Below are 23,632 nucleotides of genomic sequence, written 5' to 3'. Positions count from 1 at the left end.
TATTAAAAACAGAGAGATCAGTGGACTGAACCCCTCCCGTGTGCCCCTTGTGGAGAATTAACCATTTCCATTTAAAGATCCTTAACATTGTCTCGTACCCTTTTAAATGTCCTTCTAACATTAATTTAAAGGTGGAGGATCCTAAGATATGAGTTTTTCTCTTGTTGTTGGCAGAGGATGAGATGCTTAGATAGCATCACCAACTCAATGGACATGAATTTGAGAAAACTCTGGGAAATAGTGAGGAACAGGGAAGCCTGGCATGCTGCAGTCCATGGGGTGGCAAAGAGTAGGATACACTTAGCGACTGAACCACAGCACTTCCTTTGTCTTGCTCTCACACTGGAAGTTAAACCCCTGGGCCCCAGCCTCTCCTTTCCTGTGTGATGTCAACGAGTCCCACATCAGTGTCCCACCCTCAGTAGGGACAGAGTAAGTGCCCATCTTAATGCAAGATGAAGTCAGTCATGCAAGTCACTCACCGTGGGGGCAGGGGAGACGCGCCTACCTAGAGATCAGACGGCAAGGAATTTTTAAATCTGAGGTTTCTGTCTGTATGAGATGGTGGGTGTTGACTAAACCAGTCATCATTTCCGTGTGTATGCATTTGTATGTGCGTCAAGTCGTTACGCCGCGCACCTTAAACTTACATAGTCAACACAACTAGGAAACAAAAGGAAACTCTCTAGGTCCGTAGGCTTTTATTTGGAAAGCATTTTGGTTCACACTTCCTGGCAGCATTTCAGTGAAGGTCGGGGGTGCTTCCCCGGAACTAGCATCAGGTGTGAGCCGCGCTGTTCACAGCACTGGGAGAAGGTAGGGGCGGGGGGGGGCGGGGGGGGGGGAGTTCACCCGTGCAAATCATCTCTCCATTTGGCCTGTGGAAGCCACTCCGGGCCATGGCAGCCTCGTGGAGTCCCCGAAGGGGAAAGAAATGCAGGCCGATGGCGCCCGGAGCCCGCAGAGAGGCGAGACCTTCCCCGGGGGGAAGGTCCTTCCGTCCTCAGCCTGAGGTCGGGTCATCTCGGCCTGGAACATTGTTCGGTCGGGAAGGGTCGCTCAGGACAAACGCCCAGCGGGTCTCCCACCGGCTTGAGGCAGGCCGCGCGTCGGACTCGGTGCCCCCGAGCCTCGGGCTGGGCGGTGGGCCTGGGAGGTCGCCGGGCCTGGCGACGGGGATGGCCCCACCGCCCCTGGAGCGAGCGCCGTCAGGGAGCTGCGGGAGCGCGATCCGAGGGGACAGGGAGAAGCGGTTAAGTCAAACACAATCAACCCGAAACCTGAGGCTTCAAACTATGGAGAAAGAGGAGCGTAGGCAGGGGGACATACATAGGGAGAGAGAGGAGACAATTCAAACTGTTAAGGAGCGTGGACAGACTTCCGCCGCCGTAGAGCCGGGTCGCCTTCTCCGGCTCTTTCCAAGGGTCGCCGCAGGCGCTCAGCCCAGCGGAGGACCGGAGCCTGGGGGGCAGAAGGCACGTCTGGGGTAGGGGAGGCGGCTGAAAGGGAGCAGAGCTCCCAGGGGAGGTGGGACGGAGGGCGTCGGCCCCATGGAGGCAGGCCTGAGCGAAGCGGGCCCTCGGGGCCAGGCGCCCAGGCCCGTCAAACAGGCCACCACGGGCCTCCAGCTTATGGACGGTGGATGGAGAGAGGGGAGGGGGAAGGCTCCGAGCGCGCGCCCCGCCCGGCTGGGTGGGCAAGGACCCTGAGGAAGGGGAAGGACCCCGGGGAAGGACCCGCCCCGCTGCAGGGAGGGGCCAGGGCAGACGACGGTGCGGGCGAGGGGAGGAGCCGGGGCGGGCGCGCTCCCAGCCTTAGCACCCCGAGTCTCGGCCACCCGCGGGCGGAGCTCCAACTTCAGCCGGGACCCAGGGGCCCGCGGACCCGGCGCTCGCCCGCCTCTAGTGCGCGCAGGCGGGGCTGGCGGCGCTCGCGGCTCTTGGCCGCAGTTCGGTCCCCCTCGGGCTGGACGGCCGCCCCCGGGGGAGCCGACTTCGAGCCTCTGCTTTCGGTCTTCTGGGCCGGCTGCGAAGCCGAGAGCGCGGGCCGCGTCCTCCCGGCCCCGGCGCCCCCCATGCACCTGCCGGGCTGCGCCCCAGCCATGGCCGACGGCAGCTTCTCGCTCGCCGGCCACCTGCTCCGCAGCCCCGGCGGGAGCACCTCGCGGCTGCACAGCATCGAAGCCATCCTGGGATTTACCAAGGACGACGGGGTCCTCGACTCCTTCCCGGAGGAGCGGGCAGCCCGGGGCACCAAGGAGCGGGATAGGAGGCCGGGCGCGCGGCCCGCCGGCCCCAAGGCGCCTGCCGGAGGCGCCGAACCGTCTCCGCCGCCCGCCCCGGCGCCAACCCCGGAGTACGAAGGTGAGTGCACACCCGGGCTGCTCCGAGACCCTCTTAGGGCTCCCAGACTCAGGAACTCTGCGAGAAGAGGAGAGAGCCCCTGCCTTCACTGTTATTAAAGCATCTGGGCGCGGGGCTGGGGGGGGGCGGGGGGTTGTGTGCATAGCAAGGGCTTCCCACCTGCGCTCTGGGAAAGCTTCGGGACCCCTCGCAGCCCTCACCCCCCACCTCCTTGGGCCAGCTCGGAGCCCACGTGGGTAGGCAGAGCGGCCCCCGTGTACGCCTAGCGAGTGTCTCTGACCGTCGGGGGTCTCGTCGTCCCAGCCCCCCGCCCCTACTGCCCCAAGGAGACCGGGGAGCCTCGACCGAGCCCTGGGCTTCCTGGAGGACCGTCCGCCCCCGGCGACTCGAAGCTGTCGGAGGAGGAGCAGCCCAAAAAGAAGCATCGACGGAACCGCACGACCTTCACCACGTACCAGCTGCACGAGCTGGAGCGCGCGTTCGAGAAGTCGCACTACCCCGACGTGTACAGCCGCGAGGAGCTGGCGGGCAAAGTCAACTTACCCGAGGTCCGAGTCCAGGTAAAGAGCGCAGACGGGCCCGGGGAGAGCGGGTGGCTCAGGCTTCGCCGGTGCTCCCTAGACTCCCCGGGCGGCCTCGCGTTTATGGCGGCACATTCCCCGTGGGCCTTCCTCGACTTGGCTCGCCCAGAGCCCTTTGGGAGCGTCACTGATTTTCCATGCGCCCCGCGCACCGGCCCTTGGACGATCTGTTCCAGTTGGTAGTAGCATCTCCCCTTTGGGGTCCCCTGCTTCTAAACTAAAGGAGTTGGGAATGGCTGACGAGATGGAGAGACGACAGCATCCTGGACTGGGGAGGAGGCTCTGGGAGGGGGGTGGTCGGGAAACTCGGAGTGGAGAGAGAGTGTAGACAGCGGCTCCAGTATAACCGGATTGAGGCCCCAAATGCCACCCTGTTCGATAACCGTGCTCACCTCCTTGAAAAAGAAAACCCTGTTTTATGGGAGCCTGGCGCCTCGCAGTTGAAACTTTCGGAGGATTTGTTTAAGAAACTGACTTTTGCTTCTCTGGTGCACCTCCAGCCAAACTTCCCGCTGCTGCAGAGGCCCTTTTCTTTTTTATTTAAAGGGGTTTTCGCTTTAATTAAGGCTGAATTATCTTTAATCCCTGATCATTAAAATATTTGAAAGCCTTAAATATTTGCTAGTCATCTGTGAAAAATCTGGGAGGATTTCCAAATTGGGAGAGGCCTGAAGGGGAGACATTGGGAACAAATTTCGCGGCATCTGTAAGGCCGTGGGGTTTAGATGGGACTTCTGTGTGTGTGTAATGAGTTGGATTTCCAGGAAGGGAGGAAACTCAGTCAGACTTTGGGGCTTTTAGCCTTGTCTTAAAAAGTAAAAGCGGACAGACTCTTGCTTTTTGTCTTTTCTGCTTAGTGAAAGGGGTTAAACTAATGAGTTAATGTCATGGTTTTAAAACATAGTTCCCTAATGTGACTTAGCACTAACTAGCAAGGACAGTTCAATTTCTCCTAATTTGGGGCAGAGAAGCTGCAAGGGTTTCACTGAAGGGGTGGACATTTCAGCACCTGCTTTACAGGGAGGGAGGGTGGGGTAAGGAGAAGGGAAGGAAACAAGTGAAAAATGAAGGAAAAGGAAAGGGCAAAGCCCTCCAGTGCCCCTCTGGGATGCAGGCCCAGCCCACTCAAGGGCTGTCTCCACACCACTGTCCCATCTTCCTTCTCCTTTTCTTGTTCCTTCCCTCTTGACTTGTTCGGGGATGTTTGCTTCTTGTCTAAGATGTGTTCTTCTTGAGAACAGTGTCTGACTCCTCTATCACAGGGCCAGCACAGTGGCCCGGCATATGGTGTGTGCTTAACACACGACTATGATGTCACCAGATGGGGGGGATCACAGGGTCCCCACTGTGTTGAGGGAGCAGTAAAGCAGGAGAAGAGCAGACTTAGCCCTGGAACTCTGGATACGGGACCTAAAGCCTATAGCTGATATTTCATGGGATGGAGTGGGATTTGGTGGGGGGCAGTGGGATGTGCCAGTGTTCATATATCTAATGTTTCTGGGGAAATTAGGGTCTGGGATACACAGATGAATCATTTATAGAAAGGGGCCCCTGGAATCTGCATTTTCTGTTCTTTCTCTCCCATGCACCAAATCCCAGCCTTGCAGACAGTTGCCCTGCTCTGCTCGGGTGTTGGGTGTTGTTGTTTTTTCTCAGTTTTCCTAGGGAGTCCCTCTCCCTATTATTAACTCAGAACTGCTGTCTCCCTTTGGAGGTGTCAACCTTTCCCACATTTTCCTTCATAAATTCAATGCTGAAGCCACCAGTTTGGCCAAAGCTCCTTCTAGACTCTGCACTAAACTAGACCAATTCTCTGTGTTCTGTTTCCCCGGTGGTAACTTGGTAGTGAAGCCTTAATTATGCCCTCTCCTGTGCTTTTTATCAAATCAGCAATGGAAGTTTCAGCATTAAGAGACTTCATTCTTTAAAGAAGAGAGACTTCACTCTTGGCATGGACTCTCTAAAACAAAAAGAGAAACTTGAACTCATTGAATTCATCTTAGGGTCATGTCAAAACTAACTCCATACAATAAAAGTAGACTATTAAACTTGAACTATTGTAATCCTCGAAAGCCATTTTTAAGAAATATCAGAAATATGAGTCAGGTATCAATTAAATAAAAATGAAAATCTTAGGAGAGCAGCAACATGCATATTTAAATATGCCCGGGATAATAAAATCAACCTAGTTTGTCCTGTCAGTTACTGTAACCACTAATGTGGAGACAGGTCCTACTTCGAGCCTTCGTTTATATCTATGTTTATAACGGAGGCAGAAGTAGATAGGCCACTGTGAGCCGGGTCTAAAGCGAAATGTCAGGATGGGGCGCCAGCCAGCAGTCTCAGAAATTTAGTGAGATCGGGTTTCCCACGGTCCGGTTCCAGGGTTAACTTCATTTTTTCCCCCGCCTGTTTGATGCCAGGAGTTGGAAACAACCACAGCTAAGGGTGAGGTGAAACAAGGACAGGGTGGAACCACCACGGAGGACCGGGGTGGGTCAGAGTCTCAGAGCGCACGGGGGAAGAGGGTAGCCTTGGGCAGACGGGACAGAACAGAAGGGCACCGCGGGTGTGCAGCAGGGGTCGGGGGATGAGAGGCGCAGGGGGAGCCAGGGAGCCCAGGTTTTCCTCGGGAACGGGGAGTCCTGCGCCCTCCGCACCCCGACGGCGCCCTGCTGCCTTCCGCAGGTGTGGTTCCAGAACCGACGCGCCAAGTGGCGGCGGCAGGAGAAGCTGGAGGTGTCGTCCATGAAGCTCCAGGACTCGCCCCTGCTCTCCTTCAGCCGCTCCCCGCCCGCCGCGGCCCTGGCGCCCCTCGGGGCGGGCCCCGGGGGCGGCGGCGGCGGGCCGGCGGGGGGCGCCCTGCCGCTCGAGTCGTGGCTCGGGCCGCCGCTGCCGGCCGGGGGCGCCACGGCGCTGCAGAGCCTGCCGGGCTTCGGGCCGCCGGCGCAGAGCCTGCCCGCCAGCTACACGCCGCCGCCGCCGCCCTTCCTGAACTCCCCGCCGCTCGGCCCCGGCCTGCAGCCCCTCGGGCCGCCGCCGCCGCCGCCGCCGCCCGCCTACCCGTGCGGGCCCGGCTTCGGGGACAAGTTCCCGCTGGACGAGGCGGACCCGCGCAACAGCAGCATCGCAGCGCTGCGCCTGAAGGCCAAGGAGCACATCCAGGCCATCGGGAAGCCGTGGCAGGCCCTCTAGGGGCCCCGGGGACCCGATCGGGCCAGACGCCGTCCCGGGAGCCGAACCTGAGCCGCAGGCGCGCGCACCCCTTTTCCCTGGGTCCCCCGGGCTCGGCCCCTCCTGCCCAGCGCCACCGGAACAGCCTGGTCCAGGTCGGGCATCTGCGCCTGGGTAGCCCCGGAGGGCTGACTCCCAGGCCAGTCGAGGCCCTCTGGCCACCCCTACGTCCCCACGGACCCCTGACCTCGCTGCTGGACGGAGACAGGTGGCCACGTTGCCCCCACCCGGCGGGCCCCGGAGCCTCCAGGTTCAAGGAACTCGAAGCCTCTGACCTCGGCCCCTCCAGGGCGGCGTGGCAACCCGGAACAAGGACAACTGGGAGGAAGGGGAGACGGAGAAAGTGTGAGGGACTGTTTGTAATAAGTAGCTTCAAAGAATTGAGGTGGGGCGGAGAATTAAAGATTGACCTGTTTTTGGTTTGACTGGTTCAGCGCTCTCAGGACTGCGGGGGCGCGGAGGAAGCTGTGTGCATGAATGCGGGTTCTGGGGGCGCTCGGGTGATGGATCGGGTGTTGCCGGAAAAGTAGTTGGCTGCGGAGGAGCCGGGCCCCCCACTATCCACCGCCCCTCCCCGGGCCGCGCATCCTTACCCGGCACTGCGCTGCCGCCCGGACTCGCCCGCGTCCACGACCCCGCCGCGCCCTAGACCCGAGCTCCCCTCTCCTGGGGCGACGGGCGCCTACGAGTGTGCGGGGTTCTGGGTGCTTGGAGCCAAAGGTTCAGCTGCCTGCGCGTTCCCAGCCCCTCGATACCCTAACAGCCCGGCTGCAGCCGCTACTTGGAGGGACTGACTCCCATAGGAAGCATCCACCCATACCATCTTCCCAGGGTAAGAGCTGAACTTCTCGAAGCTCCTGGCGGCCCCGCCTCCCTTTTTCCAGCCCGCAACGGCCCCAGACGCCTCTAAGATCCTTGTCCAGGGCACCAGCTCCCCTGCTACCCATGGTCGATGACATTAGTGCTCCGGAGGCTGGAGCAGGCCGATGTTCGTCAGCTCCGGGTCTCAGTGTCGCCTCCCGGAACCGCTCCGCTCCTCCCAGCCCAACGGTTCGGCGTGGCGCGCGTGGGGCTGGCAGCCGCACTCCGGAAGGATGTCCTGGAGCGCTGTGCGCCGCGACCCGGAGCGCACTCTTCGCGGGTGCGTCATGGACAGGATTGCAGTTCTTCGGCGCCGTCGCTAGGGCTGGGGGAGAAATTCAGAAGTCTCTACGGGCGTCAGCATCTCGAGGGGTTCTCGCGGAGTACTGTCGGAGGGTCGTTAGGACGTTAGTGAACCACCCCAGCCCCCTTTCCTCCTGCGACGAGCCAGGCCTCCCTGGGAAATGGGAAAGATGTGTAGTTTACCGCATGGTGTAAGCTCTTGGCGACCTGGCAGAAGGCAATACACGTTGTGATCCCACCTCTCTGATCCAGAGTATCCCTGTGCGGCCCTTGGGTTCCTGAAACCTACCCGGGGAAAGGAGGACTGTCGGGGCTGGAAATGAAGAGAGCGTCATCACAGGACCCAGTCCTTGCCCTGTGGGTCCTTAGAGTCTGGGCATAACCAGGGCTGTGTACCCCTAGGCCCTCCTCTGGAGCCTAACACATAGTAAGCTGGTTAGTAAGAATTTATTGAGTGGGTTGTTTTCCCTAAGCGGTTGTTGTTGCTATTTAGGTCATGTCTGACTCTTTTGCGACCCCAGGGCCTATAGACCCCCAACACCTCTGTCCATGGGATTTCCCAGGCAACTATAATGGAGTGGGTTGCCATTTCCTCCTCCAGAGGATCTTCCTGACTCTGGAGGGTCAAATCCTGGGGCATCAAACCTGCGTCTCCTGCATTGGCTGACAGATTCTTTACCACTGAGATACCTGGGAAGCCCCTTTCCAGGAAGGTAGGGAGTAATACATTTAATGCTTTTCTCTGACAAGAGAAATGAATGGAGTGGCCCAAGTGATATCAGCTCTTGGCAGGAAAAAAAAAAATAGGTAAACTCAGGATAAATAAGTAAGTAAATTTCTCTCACTTTGGCCTATCTTCTCTTTCATCCTTCAATGCCCTCATTTTACTAGGAATAATTTATTCCGAGAACTTAAGTGGTACTGAAGCTTCACCTCAGGTGAGTACCACACTTATTCCACCGTTTCACCTTAGTCCTGGACACCTCTGACCTTTCCTTTCTCACCATTAGCATCTACTTTGATTTCCTTAAGCCATTTTCATTGCTCATTCTGTCTCCTCTCTGCCATTTTCTATTCTTTTTTTTTTTTTTCCTTTCTGCAGATGCAGCTTTCCACCATTTTCCTCTCTTCTTTTACTCTGAGAATGAATATTCTAAACCATCTCTTTAGGCACCAACAGACTGAACCATACCTGGATTCAGGAACAAGTCCCTGGAGGATGATCAAAATTCTAATAGCTAATCACCATTGAAAGCTTATTATGTGCCTGCTCTCTTCTAAGTGGTTTTCATCTCAGTGAAGCCTCACAAGGACTCTGCCAGGAAGATTCAACTAGCCCCATTTTATGAATGAGGAGACTGAGGTATTGGAGAGGTTGCACCAACCAACTCGGCTTGTAGGCCTTGGAGCTGGAATAACTAGAAGTCCTCTATCAATTCACGATCATATCGCATGTTCAGGAAATATTTGCTGAATAAGGACTCCTTAATTCCAGTTCCCACGAACAGCTAATTAGGCCACGCTGGGAATGAGATGCCGAGGAATGGATGCTAGCTGTGAGTGCCTTCCTGGGCTTCCTGGGGGAGATGTGGACGAGCCGAGGACCCTCTCTCCGCAGTTCTACGGGCTGCCTGGCAGGGCGGCTTTAAGGGCCAGCAGTGAGTCAAGCTCCCAGCTCCAGGAGGAGGGGTGCAGGTGAGGCGGACAGGCGGTACTTTACTCAGGCTGGACGTGAGAATGGCTTGCGGTAAAGAGTGTTAAAACCCTAGACGACCGAGAAATACCCGGGGCCGCCGCGCAAGCTCACAGCTACGGAAAGCAGTTTGCGGAGGCGGCGGCCAAGGAAGAGCCCCAGCTTCCGAAACTAGACTCTCCCGGCTGTGATTGCGGGGGCAGGGGGGGCACCCGCCTTTCTAGGACTCTGGGGAAAGTGCCCCCGCCCCCAGTAAACCTGCATCCCTTGGGAAGTGGCCCTTGACTCTTCCACGATGCGGCTTCGGGTTTGGTCCAGACGATGCTACATGTGTGCACCGCAGCGGGACAGGAACCTGTTGGCACTGGTTTCGCGGGGATCGGGGAGAAAAGGCGGTGTGCGGCTATAAACAAACCTTGGTGCAGGCCAGCTCGGACCAAGGCAGTCTAGGGGCGGCCTGGGGGACTCCCTCGAAGGAAGGAGGGTCTGACCCGCAGCCGAGCCGGGGAGAGAGGGTGGGACAGTCGGGCCCGCGGCCCTCCGCTCCCGGGAGCACCGACGCGAGCCGCCCAGGGCTGGGCTGCAGGGCCGCGGGGGCGGGGCGGGGGAAGGGCACCTCTGATTGGGCGGGGTGCGGGGGCGGGGCGGGGAAGCGCGCCTCTCATTGGAAGAGGTGCTGGGCCGCGGGGGGCGGGGCGCCTCTGATTGGACGGCTCCGCGGGCAGGGCGGGGCCCGGCAGGGCCCGGCGCGTCCGAGGGAGCGGCGGCCGCCGGTTTCTCGCGCTCTGCTTGGACCGCGGCTAATTCCCAGAGCCCGGCCCGCGCGGAGTCTGCCGCCCTGCTGGCCCAGCCTCCGTCAGCCACGCCTGCCGCGCTGGGGCACTTCCGTTTCCGCCTCTCTCCCTTTTGGAAGAGTCTCTTCCCGCCGGTGAGCGTGGCGCCTCCGCGCCCGGTGGGATGGCTCCGTACTGGTGGCTATTTTTCTCTCCCTTGGGGACGCGGGGCACCGAGGGCTCCGCCTCTGCGGGTCGTCAGTCTCTGGAGCCCCGGCGTCCAGAGGCGGCCGCAGCCGCGCGGGGTCTTCCTCGCTCGGCCCCCGCCTGCGCGGTGGCCCGAGGCCCGTCCCAGCTGTTCTACCGCCGTGGGCTTCCCGCTCTCGGAACCCGGTCCTGTCTCCCGCTGGCCGGAGCTCTCATCCCTGCTGCCGGGAGGGGGAGGGGAGGGTGTAGGTGAGACGGGGTGGGAGGACTGGGAGAGAGAGCCCTTGGCGTGGTGCGGGCTTCTGCCAGAGTTCAGCGCCTGGACTCGGGCGGCCCCGCTGTATCCACTTACTGTGAAGTGTCAGTCGCTCAGTCGTGTCCGACTCTCTGCGACCCCATGGACTGTACCCCGTCAGGGTCCTCTGTCCATGGGATTCTCCTGGCAAGAATACTGGAGTGGGTTGCCTTCCTCTCCTCTGGGGAATCTTCACAACCCAGGGACTGAAGCCAGGTCTCTTAAGTTTCCTGCATGGGTAAGACGGTTTCTTTACCAACTAGTGCCACCTTATATGTGATTGCTCAGCTCAATTGCTAAGTCATTTGAAACCCCATGGACTGTAGCCCGCCAGGCTCAGACTTTGTCCATGGGATTTCCTAGGCAAGAATAGTGGAGTGGGCTGTCATGCCCTCCTCCAGGGGATCATCCAACCCAGAGATGGAACCAGGGTCTCCTGCATTGCAGGCGGATTCTTTACCAGCTGAGCCACCAGGGAAGCCCTTATTCACTTATTTTAAACGTATAGTTAATTTCTGGGGGGAGATGGGAAATGTTACAGGAAGGGAGATGATCCCTGCCCCCGCAAGGGAGTGCAGGGAAGTCCTCGTGCTTGTTTCTCTCCGCCAAGTTCATCACTTCAGCTCAGTTCAGTCTCTCAGTCGTGTCTGACTCTTTGTGACCCCATGGACTGCAGCACATCAAGTCAGTGATGCCATCCAGCCACCTCATGTGCTGTCCCCTTCTCCTCCTGCCTTCAATCTCTCCCGGCATCAGGGTCTTTTCCAGTGAGTCAGTTCTTCACATCAGGTGGCCAAAGTATTGGAGTTTCAGCTTCAACATCAGTCCTTCCAATGAATATTCAGGACTGATTTCCTTTAGGATGGACTGGTTGGATCTCCTTGCAGTCCAAGGGACTCTCAAGAGTCTTCTCCAACACCACAGTTCAAAAGCATCAATTCTTCGGCACTCAGCCTTCTTCACAGTCCAACTCTCACATCCATACATGACTACTGGAAAAACCATAGCTTTGACTAGACAAGCCTTTGTCAGCAAAGTAACATCTCTGCTTTTTAATATGCTGTCTAGGTGGTCATAACTTTTCTTCCAAGGAGCAAGCATCTTTTAATTTTATGGCTGCAGTCACCATCTGCAGTGATTTTGGAGCCCAAAAAGTAAAGTCTGCTACTGTTTCCCTATCTAGTTCCCATTAAGTGATGGGACCGGATGCCATAATCTTAGTTCTCTGAATGTTGAGCTTTAAACCAGCTTTCTCACTGAGTTCATCAGTTACTTGAAAGCTTTTGCAGAGAGCCCTCCGTGTACCCCCAGGCTCCTCCCTCGTCTCTCGCGCAGCTGGTGGACCGACTGGATCTCGGGCCTCGGTCGCTCCCCCAGGAGTTTAGCGTGAGATGTAGTGTTTCGAACCCCCAGCCCCAGCCTGGCCGCGTGTGGTTCTGTCTCAGGTGCACATGCTCCTTTCGGCCCACAGACCATTACTACTAGTGGAACTGAAGCCTCTAGGAGGCCATCAAAAAAAAAGAAGACTTTCGAGGAAGGTAATATTAATGGACGGAGAAGGCAATGGCACCCCACTCCAGTACTCTTGCCTGGAAAATCCTATGGACAGAGGAGCCTGGTAGGCTGCAGTCCATGGGGCTGCTGAGTCAGATACGACTGAGTGACTTCACTCTCACTTTTCACTTTCATGCACTGGAGAAGGAAATGGCAACCCACTCCAGTGTTCTTGCCTGGAGAATCCCAGGGACAGGGGAGCCTGGTGGGCTGCCATCTATGGGGTCGCACAGAGTCGGACACGACTGAAGTGACTTACCAGCGATATTAATGGAAAACTGGCCTTTCCTCTGCCCAGCCAGCGCAAGCCCTGGGGGCTCGGCCTGCGTCCTGACCTGCCCGGGAAAGGGGAGGCCAGGCAGCCACAGGCCGGCTCCCCTGACTGTTCAAGAGGCCAGTCGTCCCCTTAATTGGGAACCGGCTCTAATAATCTGGCCTCAGCTCATTAACTCTACAATAGTGGGCAGAGTTAATGACTCATTAGTGATTAATTCCTTAACTGTGCCTTAATTGCTCACTGTAAACACTTGGTAAAAACTGGATTAAATCGTCCAGGTCCTTGGCCCCAGTCTCTCACAGCCCTGGAAGACTCAGAGAGGGCTGGGATCCCTTATCTTCGGAGGGGCCATCTTCCTTTCTTTTTTTTTTTTAAGGAGAAATATCATGACATTCCTTATATGTGGAATCTAAAAAGAAATGATACAAATGAACTTACCACAATACAGAAAGTGACTCGCTAACATAGAAAACGAACCCATGGTTACCAGCAGGGGAAGGACTAGTTGGGGGCTTTGGGAACATCACGTACACACTGCTATGGATTCATGTATATACCTGGCTGAGTCCCTTCGCTGTTCACCTGAAAGTATCACAACATTGCTAACTGATGGCACCAGCTGCTATCTGTGCGTCATCCTGGAAGTTCGTGCCAGAATCATCCACATAGACGAAAGGGTCTGGCGGGGGATTCTCCTGGCTGACATCTGGCAAGGAAGGCCTGCCATGACTTCCCCTTGGCATGCTTGTTTTCAGGCGGCTGTATGTGTCTCTAGGGACATATGGTCCCTTTGGTCTGGTGGGTCATCTTCTTAAGGGCGGGTGCAGCGTCTCCCCTTGACCTGGAAGTCTGAGCTCTCTGGTCCAGTCGTGGCTGTGACATTGCCTGGTCATGTGACCTTGGACAGGCCCCCTTGTGACGCTGGATCCCCCATTGTGGACCATGTCAGGAAGGCACGTGTCGAGGATGTTGACTAACAGGATGGAAGGGACCGCTGGCACACCATGCCAGCTCTGGACTGCCACCGGCGCTCTTTTTAGCAAAAGTGAAAGCTGCTCAGTCGTGTCCAGCTCTTTGCAACCCCAAGGACTATACGGTCCCTGGAATTCTCCAGGCCAGTATACTGGAGTGGGTGGCCTTTCCCTTCTCCAGGGGATCTTCCCAACCCAGGGACTGAACCCAGGTCTCCCGCACTGCAGGTGGATTCTTTACCAGCTGAGCCACAAGGGAAGCCAACCTAAGCTTCATTCCTTCACTCCTTTCCTTCGATGCCGGTATGTGGTTAACTGCTCAGCCCCATGGATTTCACTTCAGAATGTCTCCTAGATTCTCCTAGCCCTGTCTCCCTCAGCAAGTTCTCTAGCTCAGGGCTTCGACTCTCACCAGGGTGCACGGCCTCCCGAGGCGTGCAGTACCTCTCTTGGCACCTACCACCTATGGCCCCGCTTTATGATTATTTACTCATTGATTCACCTACCTGGGACGCTTCCTGGGTTATTTCTTCATTGATCTGTTTATTATCTTTATTGGGCTCTCCTTTTGCTAAATTCTGGAGCTGTAAAGGTTTGTTTTTTGTTGGCCAGTCCCTCAGTCGTGTCTGACTCTGTGCGACGCCATGGACAGCAGCACGCCAGGCCTCCCTGTCCTCCACCATCTCCCAGAGCTTGCGCAGACTCATGTCCATTGAGTCTTGGTGATGCCATCCAACCATCTCATCCTCTGTCGTCCCCTTCTCCTCCCGCCTTCAATCTTTCCCGACATTAGGGTCTTTTTCAGTGAGTCGGCTGTTCACATCAGGTGGCCAAAGTATTGGAGCTTCAGCTTCGCCGTAAGTCCTTCCAGTGAATGTTCAGTATTGATTTCCTTTAGGATGGACTGGTCTGAGCTCCCTGCAGTCCAAGTGTAATAAAGACAAAGATACATCTTCCGTATTACCTCCCTGTCCCTCAATCCTTTCGATCTGTCCTTCACACTGTGGTCAGAATTAGGTACTTCAACAGTTCCTCGTGGCTCTTGGGAGCACCTGATGAGCCCCTGAGTCTGACCCAACCCACCTTTCCAGGCTTGTCTCCCGTCTTCCTCCTCACTCCCCTCCCCTCCTCATCCTCTGCTCAAGTGGCACCGGCGTGCTCTGCATTTCACTGGTCTGCCACGTGCCTTTTCACTTTGTGGCTCTGGGTATGCACATTCCGTCTGCCTGGAAGGACTTCCCACCCTCCCCTTCCTGCCCGACTCTGTCAGGACCTGGCTCAGGTGCCACTGCCTCCGTGCAGCTGGCCTGCGATCCTGCAGCGGTCGGTTCCTCTTTCCTCTGCCCCCAGGGCACCTTGCTGGTGGGGCCTTGAGCGCTGTGCCAGCACTCATCCCGAGGTGCTGTCTGTGGCCCCCAGGGAGACCGAGGGGTCCTTAAAGGGCAGCTGACTTTTGCCTGCACATTCAGTGCCCGACCTGACGGGGGCACCCAAACTGATGCCCAGTAACTAGCACAGGGATACGTGATTCCCAGAGAAAGCGTCCCATCCCTTAAGGGCTTACAGCAGAGAGTCTGCCCCAGACCACAAAGTCACAGAAGACTTCTCTGAAGAAGGGACACTCAGCCAGAGCTCTGAAGGGAAAACCAGTCAGCCAGGCAAGAGGGGAGGGGAGGGCAGGGTGCGTGCAGAGGAGGAGAGACCAGAGCCAGTGTGAGGCTCACGGAACAAGGCTGGTCGGGCAGAGGCCAAAGGACAAGAGAAGTGAAAGTCTCTACAACTAAAAACAGTCTTAGGAGGCAGGGTCTCTGTCCAACCAAGATTCATAAGCAGGGGAGTTTTCCAACACAGGAAGTGTGTTCAGCTGCTCCGGACGGCCAACAAGTAACTAAAGTCTGCTATAGGCAGACATACAGGTGACAAGATCATTTCAAGTAAATTGTCCTGTCTGCAGTATGAAGAACTGGGAAGGAGGCAAGAGAGAGTTCTAGAAGACCAGTTAGTAGGCTATTGCGGTGATCAAGGGAAAACAGTGTGAGAGCCTCTTTTGGTAGCAAGGAGGCCAGGCCTGGAGTTGAATGAGGAGACTGAGTTTAGTCTCAATCAAATGAGTTGGAGTGGAGAGACTGGGTGGGCAACTCTTGGTTCTGGCTCGGAGCTTAGAGCAAAGAGCTGGCTGCTATTTGAGCTCAAGATCACCGTACAAATGATCGTCGAAGCCCTGGGCAGACACGAGATGAGGCTGCAGAGACCGGGAGACTGTGGCGTGAGCAGAGGAGGTTGGCGTCAGCGCCTTGAGAGGCTCCCGGCTTCGTGGGCAGTGTTGGAGGAGGCAGGGCGTGCGGGAAGGAGACTCGGAAGTGTCGTGACATGGAAGCTGAGGAAAGAGTTTCAAACGGCAAAGGATGAGCAACCAGACTGTTATTATTTTTAAAAACTTAGCACTTAGCCAGTGCTGAAGCAAGGACATACAGTTTTGCTTCCTGCGGGGGCAGGGTGCGGCTGTCGGGAAGCCTTGTCAGTGGTTCCCGCTGCCTGGGAAGCGGTCGCTGTGGCGGCCAGACCCCGAGCAGTCGCTTCTCCAGGACTGGGCGGTCAGCAAAGGGCTGCTCCGACACTGACTGCTCTTCTGTTTGTGTTGACCCCCTGCCTGTCCCTCCTTCTAAACCTTTCCCCACCTGTTTTTTGCACGTTCAGAAAGACACTCACTCCATATCTAGGAAGAAAGTGAAATAACAGCCCTAGAAATGGCAGCTGAGGCTCTGAAATCCATCCTGTATGAACGATTTGGTCCTTCATTAAAGATGGTTCCAACTTACCTTCCTCTGTCACTCAAACTCTTCTTCTTTTTTTTTTTTTAAATATTTATTTTTATTTATTTGGCTGCATAGAGTCTTAGTTGTGGCACACGGGAACTAGTTCCCTGACCAGGGATCAAACCCAGCCCCCCTGTATCTTGAGCACAGAGTTTTAGCCACTGGACCACCAGGGAATTCCCATCAAACTCTTCTGCACACACCCTCTACTGCTGCCAAACTGTCCAGCAAACTTGACCCAAGCTTTCCTACCTCTATGCCTTTATCCAAGTTCTCCCCTCTACCCGGAATATGTTCCCCCACAGAAAATACTTTCAGATGAGTGAAAATGCAGCATATCACAGCTTATGGGATCCAACGAAGGCAGTGCTTAGGGGAGATTTTACAGCTGTAGATGCTGTCTCTATTGAAAAAGAAGACCGCAGATCAATAAGCTAACCTTCCATCTTGGCACACGGAAAAAAAGATCAAACTGAACGTGAAGTGAGCAAAAAGAAGGAACCAGTAAAGATTCAGATGGGAAACAGTAGAGAAAAAATACTTCATATAACGAATCATCAGGGGAGTGAAAAGTAGAGCCATGAGCTCCCACTTCCCATACGTTAGGGTGACTGTCATCAGGAAGTCCGCAGCAAGAAACGTCGGTGACAAAGCAGAGAGATCCGAACCCAGCATACATGGCCAGGGGAAATGTAAAATGGTGCAGTCACTTTGGCAAACCATCTGGCTCTTCAGATGATTAAATATAAAGTTGCCATAGGAACCAACAATTCTGGCCAAGACAAAGGAAAGCATGTCCGCACAGAAACCTGTGCATGAATATTTATAACGTGCATTTTTCATACCAGCTGGAAAGTGGAGACGACCCAGATGCCCATCGCAGAATGAATTAGCACACAATGCGGTACTCGTGAGGACATGAAGTGAAGTATTACTCAGCCATGGAAAGAACGGGCCACCAACACATACTCCAGCGTGGGCGGACCTTGAACACGTTAAGTGAGAGACCCGGACTCAAAGGACCGCCTACCATGTGAATGGATATTCAGAGGAAATTCGGAATAGGGAGATCCATAGAGACAGAAAACGGAATCATGGTTGGTCCGTGTTGGGGGCAGGGAGGATGGGGACACGGTGAGCGATTAAGGGTGGCGGATTTCTTTCTGAGATGATGAAAATGTTCTAAACTCAGCCGTGGTGACAAATGATTGCATATATCTTTGAACATACTAAAAACTGTTGGGTGGGGCACTTTAAATGGGTGAATTGTATGGTATGTGAATTATATCTCAAGAAAGCTTTTTTCTTTTTTTTTTTTTTTTTCAAAAAAGTCTTCCCATTAAGCTCTTGCAGCTTCCATCCATTTCAGGTACTCACACTGGAAGAATTTTCCTAAACGCCGTGATGTTCCGTTGCCAAGGAGCCTCTTCAAAGTCAGTAAGATGTATCAATTCAGCTAACAGATAATGAGCCCCCACTGTCCCAGGCATTGCGATCAATACAGCCATCCACTTCTTCTGCCTTCAAGGCTCCACCCACGTGTCTCACTCCTGGGAGGTAGAGACCCTCTGCTATGAGCAACTGACCCTGCCAGCTTCTCACTCTCCCCAGCCCCCCCTCTACACTGTTGCTCAAAGCAGACAGCACCTTTTTTGGGGGCTATACCATGTTGCATGCATGATCCTAGTTCCCCGACCAGGGGTCGAACCCATGCCCCCTCAGTGGAAGCAGAGTCTTAACCACTGGACCACCTCCGGGAGTCCGTGGACCACACCTTTTCTTCAAAAGGAGAGGCCATCCTAAAATGCCAGCTCTGCTGGGAAAGAGAACCATGGCTGAAATTCACCCTGTGACATCAGCGCCTGGCTGGAAAAAATTTCTCTGCAGTGGTAAGTCAGGGAGGTGAGCCTGGGGAGGGGCAAGTGTGACAGGAGCGCGACCTCAGGCTCCAGGGAGGCTGCAGGGTGGACCCAGTCCTGCTCTTTCACCGAGTGTCCTCTGTCTCAATTGCCTCTCCTCCGCTCTGTGCAGCCCTCTGTCCCCAGTTCACGGCTCCTCTCCTCCAGGCGTCTCTCCTCGGCCTCCCCTGCCCTTTGTCCTCTTATTTCCTAGGATCGGTCTCTCCTGTTGTGTTTCTGAAATCCCACTCCTTCCCCTTGGCAACTCCAGGCTCTTTTTCAGAGCGAACAAGCCTGCAGTAAATGGGGCTGCCTGACACTTGCCCCCAAAACCTTGCTTAGGCAAGACTTTGTCCTCAGACCCTAACAGCAGCTCCTTCTACATTTCCTGCATTTTGTTCCACGTGGGGTGAGGAGTATTCCTTCAGATTACTGTCAGAGCGATGACTGGATTCCTTCTCAGGAGGTCGCAGGAGCCCCAGTTCAGCCACCGCCCTTTTTTTTTTTTTTTTTTTTAGCCGCAGACTTGATATATGGCTTCGGGCAGGGTAGTTTCACCCTGGTAGTTTCTGCAGTTTCACATCTCGACTTCGCTTTCTGCCCTCAAGGCTCCCCCTGCGTGTTGCACTCAGCTGTTTCCTTCCCCCATGGGCTTCCTGGGTAATAGAGACCCTCTGCTCTAACACCTCCGAGAAGGCGACGGCACCCCACTCCAGTACTCTTGCCTGGAAAATCCCACGGATGGAGGAGCCTGGTGGGCTGCAGTCCATGGCGTCGCGAAGAGTCAGACACGACTAAGCGACTTCGCTTTCACTTTTCACTTTCATGCATTGGAGAAGGAAGTGCCAACCCACTCCAGTGTTCTTGCCTGGAGAATCCCAGGGACGGCGGGGCCTGGTGGGCTGCCGTCTATGGGGTCGCACAGAGTCGGACACGACTGAAGTGACTCAGCAGCAGCAGCAGCAGCTCTAACACCTGACCTTGACAGCTTGAACAGGAAACCACGTTTCCACCGCCGTAAAATAAAAGGGTTATTAGAACAAGGAGTTCCCTGGTGGCCTTCTGACTGAGATTCCCGGCTTTCACAGCCACGGCCTAAAAACAAAAATTGAAAGGAAATGAAGTGAAGTGAAACAAAACAATTTAAAATATTATACAAAAAAATAAAATGAAATATTATACCAGAGGAACTGGAAAATCTTCGCGGCTGCAATGTTCTGACTCAGCGAAGAGAGTGCGTCAGTAATTTGGCTGATGGCGACACTCGGTGGTCATCCTGAGAACTTCACCTTCTGATTGGCCGCCAAGTCGCCTCTAACTCTGCGACCCCATGGACTGCAGCATGCCAGGCCTCCCTGTCCATCACCAACTCCCGGAGCTTACTCAAACTCATGTCCATTGAGTCTGTGATGCCATCCAACCATCTCATCCTCTGTCGTCCTCTTCTCCAGCCTTCAATCTTTCCCAGCATGAGGGTCTTTTCCAGTGAGTCAGTTCTTCCCATCAGGTGGCCAAAGTATTGGCGTTTCAGCTTCAGCATCAGTCCTTCCAATGAATATTCAGGACTGATCTCCTTTAGGATGGACTGGTTGGATCTCCTTGCAGTCCGAGGGACTCTCAACAGTCTTCTCCAACACCACAGTTCAAAAGCATCAATTCTTCGGCGCTCAGCTTCCTTTATAGTCCAGCTCTCACATCCATACATGACTGCTGGGAAAACCATAGCCTTGACTAGACGGACCTTTGTTGGAAAAGTGATATCTCTGCTTTTTAATACGCTGTCTAGGTTTGTCATAGCTTTTCTTCCAAGGACCAATCTGTTAATTTCATGGTTGCAGTCACCATCTGCAGTAATTTGGGAGCCAAAAAAAATAAAGTCTATCACTGTTTCCATTTTCTCCCATGCATTTGCCATGAAGTGGTGGGACCAGATGCTGTGATCTTAGTTTTTTGAATGTTGAGTTTTCAGTGAGCTTTTTCACTCTTTCACCTTCATCAAGAGGCTCTTTAGTTCCTCTTCATTTTCTGCCGTTAGGGTGGTGTCATCTGCATACCTTCTGATTGGGCACCAACAGTTTTCCAGTAGAACCCTTCCTTCTCAGAGCCATCTGCAATGAGAAGCGCGTTTCCCCAACCAACAGCGGCCTTCCTTTTTGAGTCCTCCGAAGTTCGTGGGCTTCACACTCTCCTTGTGATGGAAAACCCTGGCTTTTCTACTCAGACTCCCTCCCAGGCAGGTCAACCCAACCCAGGGAAATCTTCTGTCACTAAAGCCTCTGGGAGGCCAAGAAAGGTTATGCTTCCACGTTTCTCATGCCCCTCCATCATTCAGACTAGAAAGAAATCAGTTGTAAATCAATTTATTCAAAGCATGAATGCCTTAACCCCTAACCACTGTCACGAGGAAATATTTGCATGATTTCATGAAATGAGCCCTGAAGCAGGGAAATTCTTTGAATTGAATGTGTTTGGCATGTACCATCGAGAACACTGAAGATGCACAATGTGCCAGTTTACATGTCGCAGTGAGTGAAATTTAGCACCTCTGCCACAGTACATAATCGCCTCTCTTTTTAGTGGTTGAGATAACTAAGTTTCAGTCTCCTAGTAAGTTTGATGATCGTAGCACAACATTGCTGTCAATACTGAAGTAGAGCAATCCTTAATTCAAATTTAATTAATTATCCTAAGGGTAGAACTTCAGATGCCTGTGGAGTAAAAAACATTTGATACAAGCCATCTTCTTCCTGGTGTCCTTTCAAATCACAACAAATACATAATAAGCTTAGTGCTACCACTAGACATTATATACTATAGGATTTCCTCTCAAGTTAGTTTCTAATACCTGGTATTTAATGCCGAGGTATTAATGACTTAAATATCCTAATATGTCACCTACCTAGAAATATTTACATTCTAAGAGTCAATTTCCAGGGTACAATGACCAGCCCAAAGAATTAACAGTAGCATTTAGGTGTGTAAGACATCTGGTCAGGAAATACTTTGAAGCTCAGTGACCTTTTCGGCCACCCGCTAATGGCTGAGATGCTGATGATACTTAAGGTTCAGAGAAGGGAAAGCAGATTAAGACTTGTTCCATTTATTCACTTCCTTCCTAGAGAACCAGATGGTAACTGTCCCAGGAGGGGAATTACCGTTTTGACTCTGGAGCATTTGCAGGAGGCAGATGTGATATAAAAACTAGAACTTGCCTTAGAGTTTGAAGGATGGGTTTTGTTCTGTTTGTTTATTTTTTTCCAATTTACAAACTAGGTGCCCTTGAGCTAGCTCTTGGGCTTCCCTTGCAGCTCAGTTGGTAAAAAATCCACCTGCAGGGCAGGAGACCTGTACTAACCTGCATATAATTGGCATGAAATCGTCTATAACCTATTTGGAACTTCCAAGTTTGACTTCTTTATTTATTTATTATATTTTCTTGGCCATGCTGCATGGCATATGGGATCTTAGTTCTCAGACCAGGGATGAACCCACACCCCTTGTGTTGGAAGCATGGCGTCTCAACCACTGGAACCCCAGGCAAGTAGCTCCAAGTCTGACTTCTATACATACTAAGTTGGTATCTGCTCCCCCCGGGAGAGGAAAAGTCAAAGACGTAACCTCCCCGCAAGTGTGGGAAGGCCAGAGGGAAGCAGTTCATGGGAAAGTGAAGAAGTGTCACCAGTGGTGAAGAAGGTGCCACAGTGACCCTGGTGATGATCCCGGAAGTGATACAGGAAGGTTGGTGCTGGGAGGGGCAGGAATAGAACCAGGGACAGGACCTATGCAGTCAGGGGTGTGTCCAGGAGGAGGAGAGGCAGACGAAGGCTCGTCCAGGAACAGCTTCCTCTCGGGGCCGAGTGGGGATGAGGAGGAAGGGTCTCCTCCGAGAAGGAGAGGGTCGGGCAGGAGAAGGGGGCAAGGACAGGCTGCTTCCCTGGGCGGCCTCTTTGCCTGGGAGGGCTTCTTGGCCTGGGCTGCGTGGATAACGCATTAAGGACAAATAGCTCCCTTTCCCTAGACAGGTTGCTTTTTCACTGAAGTGTAGCATTGTGTTAGCCGCTCAGTCGTGTCCGACTCTTTGTGACCCCGTGAACTGTAGCCCGCCAGGCTCCTCTGTCCATGGGATTCTCCAGGCTAGAATACTGGGGTGGGTTGCCATGCCCTTCCCCAGGGGGGTTCTGAACCAGGGATCGAACCCGGGTCTCTTGCATTGCAGGCAGACTGCCTGAGCCCCCAAGAGGTGCTTTTTCACCGGGGGACTCTGAAATGCCGGATAGCATGCTGCATGTCACTTATCCAACTGACGGGTGGTGCGTCCTCTCAGCGCTCACTATGGGCGGGTGGGAAGACAATGGAAACAAATGAAACGGGCTGGGTGCACTAGGGCGCAGCGGGGACTGTGGCACAGCGGACAACGGGAGCCCCTCCCCGCCACGGGCCACGGCAGCCACTGGCTGTCTTCCGGGCTGTCTTCTGCCCAGTGGCAGATCCTCTGATTTTGCAAAGGGCTTGCCATCTGGATTTGTAGGTGAAATCCCTTGATGTTGATATGTCTGTGAACGACTGTCATCATTTTGTCTTATTTTCTTTTATTCATTTATTTAGCTGCACTGGGTCCTGGTTGTGGCAACTGAGATATTCAGTCGTCTTTGCAGCATGTGGGACCTTTAGGTTCAGGATGTGGGATTAGCTCCCTGACCAGGGATTGAACCTGGGCCCCCTGCATTGCGAGTGTGGAGTCTTAGCCACTGAACCACCAGGGAAATCCCTAATTTTCATTTTTAAGACACTCCCCAGGCAAACATCCAAACCAGCAGGCAGCCAGTTCCTGACTGCTAAGTTATTAATAAATTGTTTTCACATTATTCACGTTTTTTTTCTCCTTCCATCCCCAGGAGTTTAGTGGGGGCGGGGGTGGTGGGTGGGGAAGCAGGGAAGATCTCTCGGGTCTACGCATTTTTATTTGTTTGGTTTTGTTTGTTCCAAAATCAAGTTCAATCCCCAACCTCTCCATTGAGGCCATCCCTAGCTGAGGCATCTTGGGAAACTGCCAGGCCGTGGGGAGTACCAGTTGAAGCTGTCGATTTCCTTTCCTTTCCTGCGTGTCAGGGGAGCTGTTATGTTGATTGCACTTGTCTTACAAAGCAAGGAGGAGTAAGGACCAGAAAAGCTGGGTCAGGAGTGAGGAGCGTCCTGTCAGCTACGATCACAGCCTAGTGTTGCAACAAGAGAAAGGGACTGTTGCTCTAAGGGATTCGTGGCCCTGAGCCCATCAGAAGGACTCTGTGGGCATCCGAGCACGGAATAACACCCAGCAGTGCCTCATTTTTGAACTTGCTCTCCGGCTGGAACCACAGTTGTATGAGGTCAAAAGAAATGAAGTTCATCCCCGTCACCAACACTGCTGGAAGTTCCCCCCACATCCTTACTGAGGGAGTCTTGACTTTGCGTAGGTTCCTGCCCCTCCTCCCACATGACTCATGGGTAAATCCTAATCAGTGAGGTCAGTTGCAGTGGTCTGGTTCTGTTCATTAGCGGTAGGATTAGGCCAAGCATGTGACCCACCTGGTCATTGAGGTGCGAGGGATTTCGAGACCTCTGGAAAAGGACTTATCACTGTTAATAAGGTGAAGCCTAAAAAGAGGTGGCCCCTCTCCTTTTGAATGTTGTCTTGTCTGGATGTGACAGCTGGAACTCCTGCAGCTGTCTTGTGATCACAGCAGTAGTCAGCTCAAGGATAAATCTGAATCCTGGTGTCAGAGCGGGAAGACAGAGAGACCCTTCTCCTTGAGGGTATCGCTGAGTC

General features: G+C 54.2%; 1 protein-coding gene and 1 long non-coding RNA gene across 2 annotated transcripts; one reads left to right on the top strand and one right to left on the bottom strand.

The window, feature by feature from the left end:
• Nucleotides 1–2,074: 2,074 nt before the first annotated feature.
• RAX (retina and anterior neural fold homeobox) lies at nucleotides 2,075–6,187 on the top strand. The gene is made up of 3 exons (XM_069569237.1): nucleotides 2,075–2,363; nucleotides 2,667–2,923; nucleotides 5,633–6,187. Exons 1-3 carry the CDS (start codon nucleotides 2,075–2,077, stop codon nucleotides 6,137–6,139), a joined length of 1,053 nt encoding a protein of 350 aa, XP_069425338.1. The 3' UTR covers nucleotides 6,140–6,187.
• A 335-nt stretch (nucleotides 6,188–6,522) lies between these two features.
• On the bottom strand, nucleotides 6,523–9,631 carry LOC138428467 (uncharacterized). Its single transcript, XR_011252455.1, has 2 exons — nucleotides 9,451–9,631; nucleotides 6,523–7,364 (listed from the first exon to the last, which is right to left on the bottom strand). It is a non-coding gene; the product is annotated as an uncharacterized lncRNA (long non-coding RNA).
• Between the last annotated feature and the right edge of the window lie 14,001 nt (nucleotides 9,632–23,632).

The sequence above is a fragment of the Ovis canadensis genome, chromosome 23, assembly GCF_042477335.2.
Source record: "Ovis canadensis isolate MfBH-ARS-UI-01 breed Bighorn chromosome 23, ARS-UI_OviCan_v2, whole genome shotgun sequence".
Lineage (NCBI taxonomy): Eukaryota > Metazoa > Chordata > Mammalia > Artiodactyla > Bovidae > Ovis > Ovis canadensis.
This window is presented reverse-complemented; position numbering and strand designations above follow the sequence as displayed.